The sequence below is a fragment of the Sminthopsis crassicaudata genome, chromosome 1 (assembly GCF_048593235.1).
Source record: "Sminthopsis crassicaudata isolate SCR6 chromosome 1, ASM4859323v1, whole genome shotgun sequence".
Classification (NCBI taxonomy): domain Eukaryota; kingdom Metazoa; phylum Chordata; class Mammalia; order Dasyuromorphia; family Dasyuridae; genus Sminthopsis; species Sminthopsis crassicaudata.
Genome location: NC_133617.1, coordinates 218516918 through 218534900, shown reverse-complemented (window position 1 = coordinate 218534900; position 17983 = coordinate 218516918). Strand labels below are relative to the sequence as shown.

At 32.3% G+C, this 17983-nt stretch overlaps 1 protein-coding gene across 4 annotated transcripts in view; it reads right to left on the bottom strand.

Annotated features, from left to right (window-relative positions):
* Positions 1 to 17983, bottom strand: part of PTPN2 (protein tyrosine phosphatase non-receptor type 2) — a 93219-nt gene that overhangs the window by 33796 nt on the left and 41440 nt on the right. For all 4 annotated transcript variants that reach the window (XM_074274612.1, XM_074274613.1, XM_074274611.1 and 1 more), the window contains exons 4-5: positions 17369 to 17467; positions 15226 to 15363 (exon numbers count right to left, since the gene is read on the bottom strand). In XM_074274612.1, coding sequence (XP_074130713.1) covers positions 15226 to 15363; positions 17369 to 17467 — 237 coding nt within the window. The remainder of the gene's footprint in view (positions 1 to 15225; positions 15364 to 17368; positions 17468 to 17983) is intronic.

Genomic DNA, 17983 nt, shown 5'->3' with positions numbered 1-17983 from the left:
CAGGAATATTAATGTACAACTAAAAGCTATGTAGTGCTTTCTATATCATATTCTCATTTAATACTGACAACTCTCTATTCCCATTTTAAGAATAAGACAAGTGAAAGATTTACCCAGGGTTATTCAGCTAAGTGCCACAGGCAGAATTCAAACCTAGATCTTCCTGAGTCAGTCTAGTATTTAATCTATTACATTATGCTACATCCCAAAAATTCATTTGTTCCAGTCAAATGATCTAGTCTGAACCTTCCAGTTCTCTGCCTTGCTCAAGTAAGTTTTCTCTGCATGCAATAAGCTCTTGTCCTATTTAAATACTTGGTGCCCAAGGATTAATCTGATTATGCTTGTCCTTAGTAACTACTCTTTTTTCTGAAATGCTGTAGCATTTGTATATTTTACTTGACAGTGTAATATTGTATTATCTTTTAAAATTTATGCATCTATAAGATAATCCCCTTGAAGACAGAGATATTGTCTTGACTATATTTGAAGTCCAAAATATGACCTGAACACAGTAAGTACTCAGTAAATGATAGCTGGATAATGAGAGAGAATAAAGGAAATAATCATAATAGCTCACTCTTTTAGATTCTTTTAAAATCAAAAATATGTTGTGTAAGACAGAGCCACAATGGCAGGATACGGGCAACAACAACTCAGCTGAATTCTTCCAATGTTCCCCTCAAAGTAACTTCAAATTTTGGAACAGCAATAAATTTTTCAGTCTAAAACATTTCTCCAATTTAAGACAATTTAGTTCTGAGATACTAGTGTGGCAGCACCAGTGGGGAGCTTAGAGGTGACTGAGACCACAATTGATAGCAGCAGCTTCAGGAGCTCTCAACTCAGGACAGTATGGGTTCTAATAACTGGGATTGTTTGCTGGTCCTAGGTAAAAGTGGCTGCCAATAACTCAATTCCCATACCAGTCCTGGTTCACAGTTTTGGAATGGAGAAGAGTGTGATTTGTTAGTCACTCACACAGAGGCCCTGGTCATGGTTCCAAGGCCAAGAAGAGAGCTACAGCCTGCAGCTGCGTGGAACAGAGGCTTTTACTGGGTAAAAACCAGAGAGGAACAGTAACCACATCTCTCCTCCATGGATAAGACCACCTCAGAAGTACCCCAAACTTGCAGATTCCCACAACAAGCTCTGAAAATACAAAAAAGCCTAAAGCTTGGCACAGTGCTTCCTATCCCCAGATGAAACAGAACTAAACTTTAACATGAAGTTCAGTCAAGAAACAGTCTGGAAACAATGAGAAAACAACAAAAAGGAGCATAAAGAGCTACTACGGTATTAAGAATGATTAAGGCATAAATTTAGACAATAACAATGTGAAAAAGTCTCAAAATCTCAAGGAAAAGTGCTAATTGGACCTAAGCCCAATAAGAATTCCTGAAAAAGATGCACAGTCAATGAGACCAAGTATGCTCCACTAGCTGCCAAACAGCCCAGTGTTTTTGACCAGTAATTGGTCAAGACTAATAGTGCTGGAGCTTGGGGTTGCAGCCTTTGTATCTGCAGGTTGTTGTGTATTTCAAATCTGGAAACCTCTGAAACAAGTAATCACAGAAACTGCAAAGAAGATTCTAGCCTTTCATAGTACAATAAAGGAGGATTGAGCAGAAAAGGGTAGGTGAGAAGCTGGTTTTACAGGAAGAATGAGCCCATCTGTTGGCAAGGCCAAGTATAAAACAGCTCACAGGAGAATCATAATCATGATTCCAAATCACCTGTATTTATAAAGGTGGATCTCCTTATTTAACAACCAAAATAAGCAAATCAAAAAACCTGCTAGAATCCAACACCAAACAGAGACACTAGGACTACTGTGATGGAAAGTGGAACTTTAAAGATTTAATAAAATTCTGCAGAATTTAAAAAAATTATGAAAAGGATATTAACAGCTTGGTAAAAGAGGCAAAAACAAACCTAAAGAAAATAACACTTTAAAAAATAAACTTGGGCTAATGTTTATCATTTGTCCCCTTTTATAGGGGACAAAAATTCACTGAAATCTCTCAAAAAACAAAACTGGCCAAATGTAAAAAAATGTATAAAAGATTGCTGAGAAAAATAACTCCTTCAAAATGAGAAATGAACAAAAGAAGCTAAAAGCTACATAAGATAAGAAAATTTTAAAAAGTAAAAAATGTAAAATGTGAAATACCTCATCAAAAAAAAAAAAAAAAAAAAAAACTGATCTGGAAAACAGATCCAGGAGAGATAACTTAAGAATTATTCTACTACCTAAAAGCTAAGATAAAAGAAAAGAAAGGAGAAAAGGAAGGAGAGAGGGAAAGAAAAAATAAGGAAGGATGGACCCCAAACATCATATTTCAAGATATAATCAAGGAACTGACCCAATCTTAGGGTCAAAATAAAAACTGAAAAACTCCATTGATCACCACCCAAAAGAGATCCTCAAAAGTCAATTCCCAAGAATATTAGAGCCAAATTCCAAAGCTTCCAAGCCAAGAAAAAAGAAAAAAATTCAAATATTGTGAGCCACAGATAGAATCATTCAAGATTAGGAGCTGTTCCAGAAAGCAAAGGAGCTACAACAAAGAATAACCTATGAAGCAAAACTGGGTATAATCCTTCAGAGAGAAAAATGGATGTTCGATGGAATAGAGAACTTTCCAGCAATCTTGATGAAAATACCAGGGCTAAAATGAAAACCTGGCATTCAAACACTAGATTCAAGAGAAGCATAAAAAAGCAAACATGAAACAATAAATATTAAGGGATTCAATAAACTTTAAATGTTTACATTCCTATATGAGGAGATGATACATCTAACACCTAAGAATTTTATCATTATCAGGACAGTTAAAAGGAACTTATATAGACAGAGAGCATGGATATGAGTCTGGCAAAAATTTTCTCACACAAAGGAAGCGTGCAAGGAAGAACTTTTATAGTGAAGAGGAAAATGGTGTGTGTGTGTGTGTGTGTGTGTGTGTGTGTGTGTGTGTGTGTGTAGAAGCAATGCACAAACACATACACACACAATTTTAATTAAGTATAGAAATTTACCTTATCCAATAGGGAAATAGGAAGGAAAGCAGATAAGCGATATAGTAGGAGGAGATATAGGGGAAGAAAACAAAGGGGAGGGTAGATGAAGGGAATCTATGGTCAGAAAACAAAACACACTTTTGAGAAATGACAGAACAGAAAGAGAACAATAAATGGAAGGAAATAGGATGGAGTAAAATAATTAGTAATCATAATTGTGAATGGGAATGGGAAGAGCTCACCTATAAAATCAAAGAAGGTAGAAACCAATATATGTTTTTTAAAGGAGATACACTTGAAACAGAAACACACACAGAGAATCAAGATAAAGATCTAGAGCAGAAACTATTATGATTCAATTAAAAAATGCAGAAATAGAAATTATGATCTCAGATAAAGCAAAAGGAAAAATAGACAATTAAAAAAAGAAAGAACAGGAGAAACTGCATTTTGATAAAAGGTAAAACAGTTAATGAATATTAAAAAATTTTACAGCACATTTCTGATAAAATATTTTAATTCTCAAATATATAGGAAGAGAATTAAGTTTATAAAAATAAGAGTCTTTCGCCAATTGATAATTGGTCAAAGGGGGCCATCTCCAGTTGTCCTGATCTATATCTTACTACTGGATTCAGATAGCTCCAGAGTAGAGTAAGATTGGTGACTTTACATCTGCCTCACTTAAATCCACTTCATTTACAATTCATGACATTATCCTCCTAAAGTCTTGGTCTTCTTCAAAAAGGAAGGACAAACAAGAAACATCAATCTGAGTGTATTAACAGCTGCATTACTGGGGACCCAATTAGCTAGTTGCCTGGACAACACAGGTCCTTCTTTCCTTCTGTCTCCTCCCTTTCTGTCCTCTGAGGGAATCATACTCTTACCTGAAGGTGTTCTGCCCCAAGGAATATAAATTTTTACTGCTGAAATCACATAGGATATCTTGGAGTTTATGGGCTAGATTTCCTTTTTTAAGAATCATGCTTTAAATCCTCATTGGCCAAAAACAAGTCTCAGTCCAAACCCTATATGGTCACTGGGCTCTGATGGTTCAGAGTGAGTGCAAATAGCAATTATTTCTGTTTTGGCCAGAAACCCTGAGGGTCTTCCCCATTTTTTTTTTTTTTTTTTTTTTTGGTGGACTAGGTAAAAGGCCATTTTTTGTCTCATTTCTTATTAAGCCTTAATCATTGAATTGGTATTACCTCAGATAAACAGATCTCGTTAAGACTTAAGCTTAAAAAGGCCAAAGCCTCCCATGGCATCCAGAGCTATCACCAGTCATCCTGATCTTACTACTGGACCCAAATGGCTCTAGAGGAGACAATGAAGATGGTGACTTTGCACAGTCCTGCTGCACGTAAATCCAATTTATTCCTCTCAAAAGCAAAGGACAAATTTAACAAATGGTCAAATAATATAAATAAGTAGTTTTCAGAAGAAGAAATCAAAGCTATCTGGAGTCATGAAAAATGTTCTACATCACAACTGATTAAAGAAATGCAAATTGAAACAATTCTGAAGTACCACTTCATACCCATCAGAATCACTAACTCTAGAGGAGATGAGGGAAAGCAGATACACTAACAAAATTTGCTTGTTGTAAATCAATCTAATAACTTTGGAGAATATTTTGGAATAATCTGGTGTTTTGGAGAACCAAAGGGCTATAAAACTGCATACTCTTTCACCCAGAAATACTGCTACTAGTTCTGTATTCCACAGAGATCAAAAAAATAGGAAAAAGATCTATTTGTACAAAAATATTTGACTCTTTTTTTGTGGTGGCAAAAAATTGGAAATTGAGGATACACTCATCAATTGGGGAATGTTTGAAACAAGTTGAAACATATGATTGTAATTGGGAGTACTACTGCAACATAAGAAATGATGAGGGGGGTGGTTTCAGAAAAAAAACTTGAGACCTATTTGAACTGATGCAAAGTTAAGTGAGAATTGGGAGATCATTGAACATAGAAAATATCAATGATGTAATGATAACCAACTGTGAAAGACTTGGTTACTCTAATCAATGATCCAAGACAATTCCAAAGGATGAAAAAAGTACTAACTACTTCCAGAGAGAGAAATGGTGAACTCACAGTACAAACTTAAGTATTATTTTCTCACTTTCTTTAACTAATACCATTTGGCTTGTCTTCTCAGTGGAAGAGCATTTGGAACTCAAAATTTTAAAAAGAAAAGAATGCTGAATAATTAAAAAAAAAAAAAAGATTTTAAAACCTTTTTCTCTGACAAACCTGAGAGAAGGATAATTCTTATTCTACAAAGGAGATTTAGGACCAGAAATTACACAATTGCCCAGGTCATTGCTAGTAGTAAGGACAGACAGAATCTGAACTAAAATCTTTTGACTCTTAAGTACAGAACTCTTTTGATCTATGCTATATTGTCTCTAAGAAACACAAATGAATTTTCTTTAACCAAAATTTTTATTCCTGAAAAATTTCCAGAAAACAACTATTTGTGTGTGTGTGTGTGTGTTTAAAGGGAGCCCATATTTACATAAATTATCTGCAATAAAAGGGCAAGAAAAAGCATTTATTGTGGGAGGGGAAGAAAAGGAGGGAAGTGAATGAACTTTATTCTCATTGAAATTGACTCAAAAGGAAATAGAATACATACTCAATATGGGCATTGAAATCTGTCTTATCCTGCAGGAAAGTAGAAGAAGAGGATATGAGAAATGGGGAGGGTGATAGAAGAGAGGGCATATAGGAGGTGGTCAAAAGCAAAACACTTTTGAGAAGGGTCAGAGTATAAGGAGAGAGAAAATAGAATAAATAGGAGAAATACACTTTTAGCAATAGTAATTGTGGAAAAAAATTTGGAAGCAAGTTTCTCTGATGAAGGTCACCATTTCTCAAATATATGGGGAACCGAGTGAAATTTATTTTAAAAAATTCATTCATTAATTGACAAATGATCAAAAGATATGAACTATCCTGAAAGAATTATAAAATGATGCATATTCTTTGACCTAACAATAACATTACTAGGTATCATTCCCAAAAGAGATTTTAAAAAGAGAAAAAGGATTGATATATACAAAAATATTTGAGCTGTTATAAGCAGCTCTTTTCTCAGGGCAAAGAATTGGGAATTGAGGGGCTGTCTATCAACTGGGGAATGGCTGAATAAATTGTGGTACACGAAGGTAATATAATATTATTGTTCCATGGGAAATTGTTGAATATACTTTTAGAAAAGCTTGTAAAAGTTTTAAAAAATGCTTATAAAGTCCTCCATCAATTCAAGCAAAGTGAAATGTATTGGTTATAAAGTAATAGCAATGTTGTGGGATTATCAGCTGGTGAATGACTGCCACTCTCAGCAATATACTGATCCAAGACTACTCTGAAATGATGAAAATTGCTATCCATACCCAGAGAAATAATTGATTGTGTCTGAATACAGGTTGAAGCATATTCTTTGTTTTAACTTTACTTTTCTTGAGGGTTTGGGTTTTTTTGGGGTAGAAGGGAATCTATGTTTTCTTTCACAACATGACTTTTAAGGAATATGTTATATAACTTCACGTGTCTTCTTAATGGTGGGTTGCAAGGGAAGGAAGAGAATCTGGAACTCAAAGTTTTAAAAAGAAATGTAAAAAACTGTTTTGCATCTAATTGGGGGAAAAATATAAAAAAAAATAAACAGAAGGGAGTTCATAATTCTATGATTAGAACTGTATATCCTTTGACTCAGAAATTGGTTTCTACTCCATAGAGAACAACAATAGAGGAAAAGGATCCATTATATATCAAAGTGTTTATTGCAGCTATTTTTTTTTTCGTGGCAAAGATTCAGAAACTTAGAGAGTACTCATCAATAGGAAAATGGCCAAATAAGTTATGGTCTGGAGAGACCATTGTCTCTCCATTGGAATCTATCTTTTGGAATACTACTGTATTATGAGAAATAATGAAAAATATGTTTCAGAAAAACATGGGACAACTTTAAGAATGGAAAGAGAGCACAGTGAGAAACAGGAAAATGATTTAAACAATATAGCAATAAACAAAGACAAACAACTTTCAAAGTTTTAAGAATCATTATAATAAACCAACTAAAATTCCAGACGATACAAATGAAATGTTAACCACTTCTGGATAGAGAAGAGATTCAGGGTTTAAAATGAGATATTTTTTGGAGGACATGGCCAATAAGGTAATTTATTTTCCTTGACTATAAATGTTTGTTAACAGGGGTTTTGTTTTTCTTGCATTTTTATTTAGACATTGGGAAAGAAAAAAAATGCAAATCAGAAAATTAATAAAACTAACTTAAGTAAAAAAAAGAAATCAAGGTTTTTAATATGAAAGCAACTCTGGAATTGAATTAGTTAATATGCATTTCTTAAAATAAACTAATCTAAGACAGCATTACATATGACTCATTATTAGATTTATATATGGTCATCATTGTTTATTATTTCAAATTGCTTAGGAAAAGTCAGGGGTGGAGATGGGAAAGAATGATACCATTTATTACCATTATATATTTTTAAGGTTAATGTCTTTAAAGGCATAAAATAGAACTTGTAGGCCCCTGTACAGACAAAATGAATTATCTCCAGATGATTTGTCTTCTTTCAATATCAGATTTTTTTTTTAAATTTTTAAATTCATTTTTCCAAATTATCCCCTCCCTCCCTCCACACCCTCCCCCCGATGACAGGCAATCCCATACATTTTACATGTGTTACAATATAACTCAATATCAGATTTTTAAAGTTTAGGTATAAGATTTTCTGATATTTTATTATTTTGGCTCACAAAAGGCAGACTTCTCAGAATAACAACCCTCCAATAAAGGACTAATCTTTAAGTTGCTTCTATATTGGCACAGAAATGCATATTTCATATAACAAAGATAAAATATGTAAATCCTAGTTATGAAACAAATTAATTCACAAATAATAAATAAGCAGAATTTCTGACTTGTTATTTTCATAGCCATAATTCAAGACAAAAAAAGCAATATGATCTTGCTTCAGAGCAGTTCTTTAATATTCTACAGCAATAAAGAAACCAGTTGAAACTACCTAAAATCTATCAGGCTTCCTCCCATCCCAAGTAAATGAAATAACCTGAAAACTTTTCATTTTTATGAGGATCTTCAATTTTCTTCCTATCAACTGCAAAAATTATTCTCTATCTCTAGATCAGAATCTTCCTTTTATTCTTGCCTGTGAGGAAAATAACATCCCTTCTTTCTAAGATTAAATCTTCAATTTTGCTCCTCGATATTCATCTATTTTTGTCTTCCAAGTAATTGCTTTATTTGTTTCTCCTTGCACCTTCAATCTCTTATTTCTTTACTGACTCCTTCCCCTTTACTTACACATATGTTCATATCTTTCCATTCCTTAATACATGTAATTCTACTTCAACCCTCTGAACTAGTATTCCAATCCCTTCTTTTCTCAAAAATGTTGCTTGTCCTTTGCTCTTGAAGAGTACCATGATATCAGGAGATAATGCTATGACAATCAAGTGAATTGGATTTAAGTGAAAGGGGACTATGCAAAGTTACCAGCTTCACTTTCTCCTCTAGAGCCATATGGGTCCAGTGGCTATAGATCAGGACAACTGGAAATGATCCTGGATGCAGTGGGCCTTTATAAACCAAAGCCTTTTAAGTCTCAGTCTGAAGGTAATAATCAGTGATTAGGGGTAGGTACAAATGAGGCAAAGAATGGCCTCTTTTACCTAGCTTTTAAAAAATGTGTGTGTGTGTGTGTGTGTGTGTGTGTGTGTGTGTGTGTGAGCGTGCACACACACACACACACACTTTTATATGAGAAGAGAAGAGGAAAGGAGATGTGTTGTTCAACTGGTTAGCTCCATTTGAGTCTCCAGTGAGGCAGCTCTTATTCCTTTTTACAGAAGTTATGTGTTCTCAAAGAGGACCAATACATCAGGGAGGTAATGCTATGATATGCAAATGAAGTGGATTTCAGTGAGTTATAGTAAAGGAAGAAATTATCTTTCAGATCTATGATTAGGGGAAGAATTTGTTAATTACATTAAATTTAAAAATTCATACAAAAAAAACTAAATGCAGCTAAGATTAGAAAGGAAACAAGTAAATGGGGAAAAAATCTTTGCATCAAGTTTCTCTGATAAAAAGTCTAATTTCCAAATATGTAGTTTAAATTTATATGAAAAATCATTTGTAATTGATAAATGGTCAAAAGATATTAAAAGTTCTCAAAGGAAGAATTTCAAGCTATGAAAAATATTTTAAAATGTTCAGAATTACTAATAAAAAAAACCACATTAAATCTCTTGGAGGTTCCTACTGACATGCATCAGATTAGCCAAGTTTATAAAAAATGAAAATGGCAGTCACTGGAGGGCTATGATAAGACAGGAACTGTTGACAGAGATATGAAATGGTCCCACTACTCCATAAAGTAATTTGGAGCTGTTTCCTAAAAGTTATTAAACTGTATATAACCTTTGACGCACTAATACCATTATTTACCCGTTTTAATGAGATCAAAAACAGTAGGAAAAAAACCACATAGGTATAAAAATATTTATAGTAGCTCTTTTTGTTTTGGCAAAAAACCAGAAACTCATCAACTGAGGAATAGTCTTTTCTTAATGTCTACTTCACTTCCTAAAGCCCTTGTCAATATGACTTTTGTTCTCATCATTCTACTGAAAACATGTTACTTTAGTTTTATCTTGTATTACTTCCTTCCAAATATTTTATGCTTTATTTAACTAGTCAGTATTTACTGGTTTTGTAAACATCCTGCCCATCTGCTCCCAAACTTCCCAGAAAATCTTATTTGTAGGTCTGAAGAAGCAGCACAATAGCCATGAAAGTTGTAAACAAACAAACTGGTGCCTCGTTATCTTTAGAAAGTCCTTTTTCTACTTCAACAATATGCAAACAGCATGACAGTAATGAACACTTCTAGTGAAGAGACATATTTCTGTTTTACATCATTTGATAATGGGCAAATAGTTGAACTGAGTTCTTTCTATAGTGGCATTTATAAAGGAATCATCCATAATCTTAACATGAAGACTATTTGTTGGAAAAGTATCTTTGCTCTTTTGTTCCAAGGAGTCATGCATTCTTATAATGAAGTAATAAAAAACAGAGGACAGGTACTGCAGAGAGACAACAAACTGGGTCCAGAAGTTAATAGGATTGCACTGTGCTCCATAGGCTCAAAGACCTCAACCACTTTTTTTTATTAATAATATTCTTTGCATTATACATCTAGAGCTAGAAAGCTCTCTATATATATCCTACTTAGTTCAGATGAAGAAAATGAATCAGAGATTAGGCCACAAAGGTAATAGCCAATTTCTGTGAATGATGTGACCCATAATCTCTGTTGAATGGAAGGTTCAGGTTTAGTTAATGGTAATAGACACACACACACTTGGGCAGAGATAAGTTACAGAACATTGCTACTCTAATGGTTTAGGTGATAAAATAAGAATAAGAGTTATTACTCAGAAAATGGGAGGACCAGAAGGGGAATTGAGCAGCTCATGTTGTGAAAAGGTGGGACAAGAAGCCAGCAGTCAAGGCTAGAATGATATCCCAAAAAAGTTAACAACTAGGATAAAAGGTCTTTCACTGGGTAGGATACTCTAGTTATACAATGATACGAATAAAACTTACATGAGATGAGGAAGTGATTAAGGGTTGCAATCTTGAATTCTTAGCCAACATAGTCACATTATTGATCTAGTCAGATGTTAAATCTATTCAATTATTAAATGAAAATAATAAAAATGGGAATCCATTTTTTAAATCTATTTCAAAACAAGGCAATTACTTGCCCAAATTAATAAAAAAACAAACAAACAAAAAAAACCCCAACACAACAATGTAACATACAAATTACTTTTATATTCTAGGGCAGTGGTCCTCAAACTTTTTAAATAGGGGGCTAGTTCACTGTCTCTCAGACTGTGGGAGGGCCGGAATATTGTAAAAACAAAAGCTCACACTTTGTCTCAGCCCTTTAGCCCATTTGCCATAACCCCACAGGGCGCATAAAGTCCTTGGCAGGCTACATCTAGCCCGCCGGCCATAGTTTGAGAACCCCTATTCTAGAGCCTCTAAAAGGGAAAAAGAATAAACATACAGTGTTTCTAAACGTACACATATTTAAGAAGTATAGCAAAACTTCAATTAGCTGGAATTTTAGCAGGAACAAAAATAACAACTAGCAATTTTACAGTATTTTAAGATTTGCAAATACCTTTTATAAGTTATTTCGTTTGGTTTTCTATTGTACCCATTTTACAATAGAGGAAAATGGGGCTGACAAATGACTTGGCCAGAGTCATTCAATCATTAAATATTTAAGGCAAAATTTGGTCTTCCTGACTTCAAGTTTGGCATTCTATTCCTTATGCCAACTTTATATAAGAGAAAACTCATGCCAATAAAAATTTATTTAAGAGATATACTGGAGGCAGGAAAAAGAAAAAAAAAAAAAAAACAAAAAAAAAACCAAAAGTTTTATTGTGTTACCAAAATAAGCCATAAGATTTGGGTTTAGCCCTACTTCTAGTACTTATCAGCTATAAATTAATATATTAATTGACAATATATTATATTGACATATAATATACTAATTGACAACAGCTAACATTTATATAGAACTTTATATTATTTACATTATATAGAACTTTAGTTTTACATATTTTATATCCAACCTATTTTTTATGGCTTTGTATTCCCCAGTGTCTTGAGCTAAGTAGGTACTTTAAAATTGTTTGTTGAACTGATGTATTGATATTATTCTAATTTATATTTTCTGTAAATTATCTTCAAAGCTACACTAAAAAAATGCTTGAATATATTTGTACCAAAAGCCTTTTCACATTCCACTTTAATCAACAAGTACTTAATGAACATCTAATATTTATTTCATAAATTGAATATTGTGCTGTTGTTTATCCTTCATTCATAAAAAGGATCATGACATCAGGGAAATGATGCCAGCACATGCAAATGAATTGTATTTAAGAGAGGGAATTGGGCAAAGTCACCAGCATCTCACTTTCTTCTTAGGAAACATCTGAGTCCAGTGGCAAGATACATATCAGGACCAGAATGAATGTAAATAGAAATTGTTGGTTTTGGTAAAAAATCCTGAGGGTCTTTCTCTCCCAGAATGATTTTTTTCCTCTCATTTCTTACCTAGTCTTAATCACTGAACGAATGTTGCCTCAGATTGTGCTGGACAATAAAGCATACAGTCAAGACACAGGAAACTGGAAGACATGAAAATGCCAAATTATCTAAAAAAGATGTCAATATAGTACTGATACTAAAGTGAAACCTAAACTAAGTAATGAAAAATACATAGAAAAATAGGTTAAGGGCACTGCTGGGGAAGGGAACAGCCATAACATTTCTGTATCAAAATCTAAAATGTATTAATATAAATCAGTAACCCTTCCTCTTTTCAATAAATTAATGTATTTTCAATACATTGAAAGTGTATTTTCCTAGGTCAGGAAAATACAATGTTGTTCTTATTAAAATAGAATTCCTGGAACTTAAATTAAAGCCAGTCAACAGGATTATGAAAAATAAGAGGGAACAAAGAAAAACTGAAAATGTGAAAGTTTAAAGAAAAATTTTTTTTGCTCTAAAGTTGACCTATTCAAAGAGAGCTAATATGTTGAAACACACTAAATATACTGATTACACATATAATTTCTAAAATTCACTGCCATAAAAACCAATCACACTTTTTATAAGTAAAACTAGCATAGTAGTATATAGTATGGTATAGTACAGTATAGTATAGTTTAGTTTAAAATTGGTATAGCAATTATTTAAGTAGTCATCAGAACTTAAGTCAAGTCAAATGGTGGGCATTCAGAATAACAAATAACTACAAAAGTCATGATATAATTTTCATTTATGTTCAAATATGTTGCAATCAATTCTTTTAGAAATTAAAAAACAAGGTTCAAAAAAATAAAGCAACCCATTTATAATTACCTTCTGCTAAATGAACTTTCCAAAAACATTCTAGCTAGCAAATTAAGTGAGATACAACACAAAAGAACCAGAGTGCAGCTGCCCACTCTTCCTGGGGCCCCACTATGGGAGCACTGCTTGATGAGGAAGAAAAAGATCTGTGTTGGGAAACTCCAGAACGAACTTGCCTTATAGTCAGATCTTGAACCTGTCTGAGTCTCAGTTTCCTCTTTTGTAAAAGGGAGAGTAATATCTTTACTATCCCTAAAAACAGTTAGGAGGCAAGCATCATAAACCTTAAAGAGTCATAGAGACAAGTTATTATTTACTTTCTTCTCTTCCCTCCCCTCCTTGTTTAGCCAAAATGAAGTTCAACCCCTTCATGACTTCTGATTGAAAGCAAGAACTGAAAGAGATACTTCAAGGTGCCCTCCCACATTTGCTGGAAGACCATGTCCTCCCCATTTCCAAAGACCTGAAATGAAAATACAATGTCTGCTCCATGCTTATCTGGTCCAGGTGGTTCATGGAAACTACAAGGTTAGCAAATTGGCAAGAGTGTCCAGGTTTACAGAAATACATCATCTACACTGAGCATGTGCGTGAGAAAAAGCTAATGGCACAACTGTCTGTGTGCACATTCATCCTAGAAAGGTAGTCATCACCAGGCTAAAGCTGGACAAAGATTACAAAAAATTCTTGAGCATAAAGTCACATCCAAACAAATTGGAAAGAAGGGCAAATATAAAAAAAGAAACCATTAAAAAGATGCAAAAATAAAATGATCTCATGTACAGTTGTAATAAATAAAAATTAAATATAAAACAAGAAAAACAACAACAACAAAAACTAAAGAGATGCATTAGATAATTATTATGAATTTTTGGCAACAATACTGTACTATCCAGTTCAATGATGCTCTTAGAAATGAGTTATAGATACAGAAAAACTTTGGTTAAGATTTGTGATCAGTGATTAGAAAATAAATGCAATTTATATAAATTATTTTTAATTCTAAAATAATGAATAAAAATTAAAATATTGAATATTTCAAATTTTGGGGGACTACAGGAACCCCAAGAGCAATTTGCTATAGGGAAGTCCATGGGGTCAAAAATGTTGAGGGATGGATGGTAGAGGTACTATGAAGTGAGGCACCACATTTCAAACTTATGAATGGAATTCCCATTTCATATGAATCAAATGTGGCCTACACATAACTATTTCAGTTACTGAAAACAATTCTCAATTGGATATACAGTTGAAATTTATATACAGAAATGGGCAGATGAATAAAAACCAAATATTACATTTTCATATCTGGTTGGTAAATGAAGGTAAATTTAAAACAAATGTTTTTAAATTTCATCTTCTACGTAGCAAGACCCTCATAAGTGATTATTGACTTACTTTTTTTATTTGGGAGAATTGTTTTTTGCTAATCATAAAATGCTGATTAGGAATCACTAGCTACCCGACTTTATTTGAAAATGAATATTTTTAAATACTATTATTACAGAATTCTTAATTTCAAATAATAAATGCATTCTTAAATTCTAGTTGTAAAGATATTATCTGCAAAGTAAGTGATATTTCCCTTCTGTTAACATTATTTCCATCTCATCCTCTTCTTAAATTGCAACAATTAAAGGAGAAAGATAAAAAGAAAAAGTAGTTTCTTTAGTAAATGGTTGTCTTGAATCCTAGTTATTTATAAAAGCACATGTTTAATGAGCCAGCTATTCACAATAGTGAAGTAACATGAAAACAAATTTTATGTATTCTGATAAGAATTTCATTATTATGGTCTTGCCTAACTATATGCTGAAAAAATTCACTATTTTTATAACTTCCTTCTAGTTAATCTATAAGTATGATAAAGAATCACATGGTAGAGAATACCTTTATTTATAAACAATTGTTTTGTTACATTCATGAATAGTTTGTTACTATTATTGCCAAAAATATTTCAGATTTGAAAACTTTCACCTCAAAAAAAAAAAAAAAAAATCCATTTAGCACTCTCAAAGCTTAGCTTATGTTTCTACCCAATTTGAAGATACCATACATAATAACAAAGGCAAAAAATAACACATGGTATAAGAAGATATCCAATCATAATTCAAAAACACTGCAATAAAAACTTATGACAGAATAAATAAATATTATGGGAGGAAGGGTGAAGAGTCTTACGTGAATATTTTCTAATTTTAGTAGGTGTACTGTATAATATGATTTGACATCTTCTGACACTAGCCTCACACAGAATCCTGTCTCTTCAAACAGCATCACTTGGTCTTCTTTAGTTGGCCAATATTGTGCACATTTTACCTAAATTAAAAAATATGTTTAAAAAATCATTTTAAGAGAAGAGAGCCTATTTTCAAAATACAGACCCAAACAAAAAACCAATGTCATTACTGTATTTAAGAGGAGTCATTTGAAAGCCACATGCAGAACAAGTAATATTGCTATTAAAATGTACTGCTTTTCAAGATAATGAAATTTTCTTTCGAATAAGAATCCTCACATTTTATCTTGAAAAAGCAAAATAATGATAAATTGTTAAACTATTTGTGATCCACGAAATCATGATGGCTGACATTTTTAATATTATTTAAGTTTTTGCTTTTTATGTTTATAAATTTAACAGATTCTAGATGGGGAAGGTAGTTATAATACTATATTGAAAAGGCTTTATTTTTAAAGTACCCAGAATAGGTCTAAAAACTTATTCCTGATTTTGTTCTATATCCTTCTAGATTTTTATGCTGCTCATGAGAAATAATTTAGGATTAAAAAGAAAAAACAAAAACCTATGCTTGATGTGGTTTAACTTGCATTTTTACATTGTAAGTGTGTCAACTGCAACAAGAGTAAAAGGAAGATGTAAGAAAAGTGAGATAAAAGAAACTATATTTTGACAGAAAAATTTTTTTTCTTTAAAAAGTTTTTAAAAAGCTTTTTTTCAAAACATATGCAGCTTCCTACATTTGCTCTTGTAAAACCTTGTATTTATTTATTTTTCTCCCTTCCTTCCCTTAATCCCCTACCTTAGATGGCAAGTTATCCAATATAAGTTAAACATGTGCAAAACAATTTATTTTTACGTAAACAGACTAAGAGTTTGGCAACTATCTAAATATGCTTTTGACTCAATAATCAAAATTTTTTTTACTTTCATATGTCCTAAAAAAGAACAATCTAGTTATCTTAGAAATTTCTGCTTTTAATGAATAATGTCACAGCCTTCTAGATGAAAAACATGGCTAAACACTCCCAGAACTACTCTAGTTTTTACCTAATGCTTGTAAATATAAATACTGTGCTGCTCTGAATATCTCTTTTTCTGAAGAGGAAAACCCCTTGCTCTAACTTATGCTCTGGAAAGAAGGCAACATCATATTACATTTTCTGGTCAATTCTCAAAGAATTACTATTATATATGAACTATATAAGCTCAGGGTCCAACATATTAAAATACTGAGATTTGTTAACTTAATTTTAACCATCAATGGTTATCCCGAAAAGACTTTCAACATGATTCATTATCTTAAGTTTTTGTTCAATGTAATCAAGCTTTCTAATCATAATCTCAACAATTAAACTTTGTTAATATTATTTTAACATTTAGTTTCTAAACAAAAACCTGAAATCTATTGAACATTTGTTGAACACTCTTTTCCTATCTTATATTGAAAATCATAAAACCCAAGAGTCTTTGCAGTACATTTCAGACTATCCCCTCCCCCAAAAAGCGATAAGTAGATTTACTGACAAAAAGTGACAATTCCTTATTATATCACATACCCAAGAATGTAGAAAAGTAATTTTTTTTTTTAAAACCTGTTAGCTCCAAGTATTTGATAGTAATGAAATTGGATTATATTTAAATATAGTCTATTTGCTACTTATCTAAAAGCCTAACTTTTAAAAGCCATCAACTAAGAGCCATTAATAATTTATACAGAGCAACAGTCACTTTACAAAATCAATCATAAATTTCCTAACACTTAGACAATAAAGGACTAAAATCAAGCCCCAGGAATTTTAAGCTCTTTAAAGCTATGAGCTAAGTATGTATTACTACTCATTATTACTTAGTATATTATATTTAAACCTATGAGGTTAATTAATGGTCTGTATCTGTTATTTAAAAATTTAGGGTGTCAAAAGAAAAAGATATATTAGTTCTTCTTATTGAAAAGCTCCTAATCACTATCCGTAAGCAATTAGAGACAGCTAACTAGCAAGCAGATACATCCAAAGCAACTCGGGATAGTACTTATGATAACAATGTATAAAGTAGCTATATTAAATTATAAATGTTACTTACTGAATCTTTCTCCACAATTCGGTTTAACATAACAATTGCTTTGGACTTTTGTTGCCATACCATTAACCAAAAATGACAACAAGTATTAGGAAGTGGACCCTGTAGAAATAAAAAAGAAACGGTATAAAAAATGTAGTAAAACAAAGTGAATGCAATATAAAGACTTGTTTTGAATCAAGTTCAGCTTAATAATTGAAAGTATGCTACTTTTAGTATGTATCTATCTGGCATAAAAAGAAAGCTATGATTATATAGATAATAAAAAATTCAGATATTAAATCTGGATTGAAAGACAAATGATATTCAGAATAAGAGAAGATTATGAAAATATCTCCAAGCTTCTCAAGTTTATTATAAAAAACATTAATCTGTAAAATACACATACAATAGAAACTTCTTTTCTTTCCAGTATTCTTACAGCTTATTCCCCCCTTCTACATATTCTACTATTTACTGACCTTCTTGCCATTCCTTGAAAGAAACACTGCATCTCTAGACATTTTCACTGCTATCTCTTTCAAGTGTGGCATTACCTGTCTTTTCCTATCTTCCTTCAACTGTTAGAGGCTCTTCTGTAAGAAGCCTTTATCATTCCTCCTCAATAACTATGTCTTC